Genomic DNA, 4,330 nt, shown 5'->3' with positions numbered 1-4,330 from the left:
ACACATACACACAAAAGCAAGAAAACACCTGCACTTTGCTGTCTGTAGAAATAGCCTTTGCTCAAAGCTACAAGTGAGGGACACGGGCTTCCCCTTGCCCCCAGGGGATAACCGCTTGTGACAGCTAAGTGACTGTCGCTGGCCCGTGCCTGACCATCCTTATGTTTACTTACTTTAGAAATCATGAGCCCTTTCAAGATTCTGAGAAGAGAAGAACGTCTAAATAGGAACCTTAAAAACAACAACTTCATGCGGCCTATGCTGGCCTTGAATTTGCCTCTGTCCCCCAAGTGCTGACTTACAGGGCTGTGGGATTGCACCACCACGTCAACCCAAATACACACACGTTTTCCTTTTTACATTTATTCTTAATTTTTGTCTATGTGTATTAACATACAACTGCCAGAGGGCCCTTAGGTCAGAGGATAATTTGTCAGACTCAATTCTGTCCGTCCTTTAGGTGGGTCCCAGGGACAGAACTCATTACATTTGGTCACGCACCCACTGAGCCGTCTCTCCCCCCACGTTCTTTCTCTTTTTAATATGTATGGCTGTTCTGCCTCCATGTATGTCTGTGCATGTATGTGTGTGCCTGGTACCTGTGGAGGCCAGGCAAGGGTGTCAGATCCCCCTGGAAATGGAGCTACAGAAGGCTGTAAGCCACCATGTGGGTACTGAACTGAACCCAAAATCTTCTGTGAGAGCAACCAATCTTCTCACCCACTGAGCGTCTCTCCTCCCCTCTTTACTTTTGCATTTTCAGAAGTCTTCAAACTTGGATGTGTTTCAGGGCTTGGGAATCCCTGTGAGGCCCCCTCCCTGGGTGTTGTTGAGCTGATGGGAGTTTTCCTTCCACCGTATGTCCTGGACATCTCCCATTTCCATGACCGAGTCTCTGCCATTATTTTGACTATATAATGTTCTTCTGTACAAACGTCTGGATAAGAACCAGCTGCCCAGCTGGCACTCGAGGAGTCTCTACTTTGTGATCTTGTTAATAGCCTTACTGTGCACATTTTTCAGAGTGAGATTTTGCTTTTACTGTAAACCCTGGAAAAATAATTCACTTTTTCCACAAGGGACCGTCTATAGCCATAGATTAAGACTAAGAGGGTTGGGGATTTAGCTCAGCGGTAGAGCGCTTGCCTAGGAAGCACAAGGCCCTGGGTTCGGTCCCCAGCTCCGAAAAAAAAAAAAAAGAACCAAAAAAAAAAAAAAAAAAGCCTAAGACTAGTTTGTGGCCCCTCTGGAAAGAAGTAGGAGGACAGAATCTAACGTGTAGTTAGCATATTGGACGGGACCCAGACTAGTGTACAGGTTGACTTGAGTATTTGTGTATATGAGCATGTATTTCTCAGAGTTTTACAGCGGCAGCTCACTGTAAACACTGACAGACCAGTCCTGAGGGCCTGCTGCTCCTGTTTCAGCCTATTTAAAAGGCTTCTTTTTCACTTTAAGTGCCTCGGTGGTGGGAACTAAATGTTTTTGTTGGTCATGTTGCCGAGAATAATAGCGTACAAAAACAACCCCAAACATATGGGGGTTGGTGGGGTCAGCAGGAAACTCATCTGGCAGTGAGATACTCCAGTTTCCAGTGATTCTGATTGCTGGGATGTTTTTTCCAAACAGTGTATCAGCAAATGTTTTCTCTTATGAAGAGAATGTTCTAGAAATGTAGTTAATGGACTCCAGTTGGAATGCTTTTAAACTGCAAGAAGTGCTTTGCACCATGCTTGATTTTGCATCCACCAATGTTCCTTTACTTTTCTGAGCCATCAGTACGTGCCTGACAGTGATGGGGGAGGAACGTAGTGGTACTGTGTGCAGGCCGTCCTCCCCGCCCCTCTGATGCATGCTGACTTGGGTTTCAGGTGTCACTACTGCAAGTCCTCGTGCCACGTGTCCTCCCTCCGCATCCCATATGCCTGCAAGCTGCTCTTCCAGGAGTTGCAGTCCATGAACATCATCCCCAGGTTGAAACTGGCCAAGTACAACGAGTAAAGACGTGCAGTGCTCACGAGGAGGATGTAGTCTCGGCGACCTGTGCAGCCAGAGGCAGAGGGCGCACGGTGACTTCTCTGCTCATTCTGCTTCCTGGAGAACGGCGAGGGCCAGCAGCAGCTGAGGTCCAGAGGCTGGCTTGACACCTTGGACCTGCATCCTCGAACCGCAGGAGGTGCTGGGCCCCACACAGCACAGCACCGTGTGGAGTCACACACAGATGGGCACAGGCTAGAGAAAGTGCCAACGCCTATTAATTTTGTCGTTTGTTTGTTTGTTTGTTTGTTTGTGTTGAGTTGAGTTGGAGCCTCACTCTGTATCCCAGGCTGGATTGGAACTCACCCCAATCCTGCCTTCGTCTTGCACAAGTGCTGGAGTCATGGATGTGAGCCAGCATATCTGGTTTGTTTATGTTATTATGTTTTAAAATTTACGTATTAGAAAAATCTTCCTCCTTAAAATCCCCCCGACGTCCTCTGGTTAGCAGAACTCTGGGTTCTTGTCAGATGTGGAGGAAGTAAAGAATCATTTGAATTGGGACTAAGACGTTACCTCAGTCAGTCACGTGCCTGTTGCATATCTGTGACCTGAGTTCACCCCCAGCAGCCCGTGTAAGGGCTGGACATGGCACCTAACACCGTGTAAAATCCAGTACTGCGGGGTGGCAGTGGGGAGGAGACAGGCAGGCCCCTGGCGCTTACTGACAGCGCATAGCCAGTCCGTGCGCTTCAGATCCAGTGGGAGACCCCATGGCTTAAGTGGACAGTGAGTGAGGAGGACCCCAGTGTCCCTCTGGCCTCCACACATACATACAGAGAATGGGTAGATTTGTGGGCACAACTTTTGCTGAGGAGGGCAGCAAGTGACACGGGTGAGTCTGGAAGGCCGGCGGCCACATCTTGCTGTCACACGCTGAGACTTTAATCTTGATGGAATGTGATCGGTGCCTTTTCAGAGTCTCCCTTTATCTACTTCCTTTTGGCCCTCCGGGACAGACACCTGGTCATTCCCTTACTCCTGTCCAGTCCATTCCTGCCAGGATGGCAGTTGTCCATTCTCTCAGCTTTTCTTAACTGTAGCATCCTGAAGCCAGATAACTGTTTATACTGAGTCAGAGTCCCAGAAGCATCCAGTGATGGCGCAGGCTACATTCTCCTGCCACACCAGCTACGCTCCTCAGAACACTGACCATGCACACCCCGAGAGGGGCAGACTCAAGTGTGCAGAGGCTGAGGAACGTGGCGACTACAGATCTACTCACCCTAGGCTCATCCGGATGAGTCACTGACCTGAAGACTCAACCCTGTTTTGTTTTCTTCACAATAAAGATGTGTCGGTCAGAGCGACACTCTGTCTGAGAGGTGACTATGAGTGGGCAGCCTCTGTGCGCCTTCAGACACTCATGGGTATTGTGAGTCAGAGCAGAGTCAGACAGACGTCCACATCCTCCCCGCAGGGTTGGTCATCCCTGCAGATCTGCCGCCCCACTCTCCTTACTCATGGCCCCTCCTCGTTACTATACCGGGGTGTGTGTGTGTGTGTGTGTGTGTGTGTGTGTGTGTGTGTGTGCTTGTTGGGCCTTCAGAAGGACTTTTTTTCTTGGATGATCTCGCCTGATTCTACCAAATCCATCCAGGGCTGTTAACCCTGCAGTACCAGACCCATCCCATCATTGAAAGGTTGAGGCGTGTTCTAGGTTCTGACACCAGGACATCTGCTCCGCCCTTGGTACAATGCACTGTGCTACGGCTACCAGGAGCAGGATGTGTATCTTCTTGGTGGAACACAGAACCCAGGAGAGGTGGCCCCAGCCCACGGTCAGACCACAGTTAACCTCGTCAGTGTTGCTGTCACACACTCAAGATCTCAAAGCACTTTCCAGGGTGATTAGCTCCCTATTACAGCTAGAGAAACCGAGGCAGAGTAGCCAACCCACACCACACACCACACTACCACAGGGGGATGACAAGAGCTTCAAAACCTCAGGCTTGTGAGGCTTAACCCATGGTTCAAGGACAGTGGTCTGGTTTAGAAAGTCAGATGTCACTGGGTGTTACGTTTCCTGTAGATGAACATGGTCAGCCACCCCAGGCACTCGTGATCACCTGACTGAAGGAGGAGTTTACAGTTCTTCACATGAGAGCGAGCCAGGGTGCAGCTCAGGGGTGCACCACTTGGCTGGTGCCCCCCGTTCTGTGCCCAGCGCTTACACAGTTCCTTAGTCCTAGGGCAGGCATGTTTTACGTTAGTCTAGGTCCATTGCCTCAGCAGCTACCGATTAGATCCTATTTATACCAAGGGTGGGGAGTTCTGACAGGCAGCCCACGAC

At 49.9% G+C, this 4,330-nt stretch overlaps 1 protein-coding gene across 2 annotated transcripts in view; it reads left to right on the top strand.

Moving 5' to 3' along the window:
• The window catches only part of Polr3b (RNA polymerase III subunit B), a 104,152-nt gene extending 100,786 nt beyond the window's left edge, over nucleotides 1–3,366 (top strand). The window contains exon 29 of one of the 2 annotated variants that reach the window (XM_087557813.1): nucleotides 1,872–3,366. In XM_087557813.1, the coding sequence (XP_087413939.1) occupies nucleotides 1,872–2,001 (130 nt within the window). In that variant the 3' untranslated portion in view covers nucleotides 2,002–3,366. 2 annotated transcript variants of the gene reach the window in all.
• Nucleotides 3,367–4,330: the final 964 nt, after the last annotated feature.

Source organism: Rattus norvegicus, chromosome 7, assembly GCF_021556685.1.
Source record: "Rattus norvegicus strain SHRSP/BbbUtx chromosome 7, alternate assembly SHRSP_T2T, whole genome shotgun sequence".
NCBI classification, from domain to species: Eukaryota; Metazoa; Chordata; class Mammalia; order Rodentia; family Muridae; genus Rattus; species Rattus norvegicus.
The sequence above is the reverse complement of the archived record's forward strand: the minus strand, read 5'-3'. Positions and strand labels throughout refer to the sequence as shown.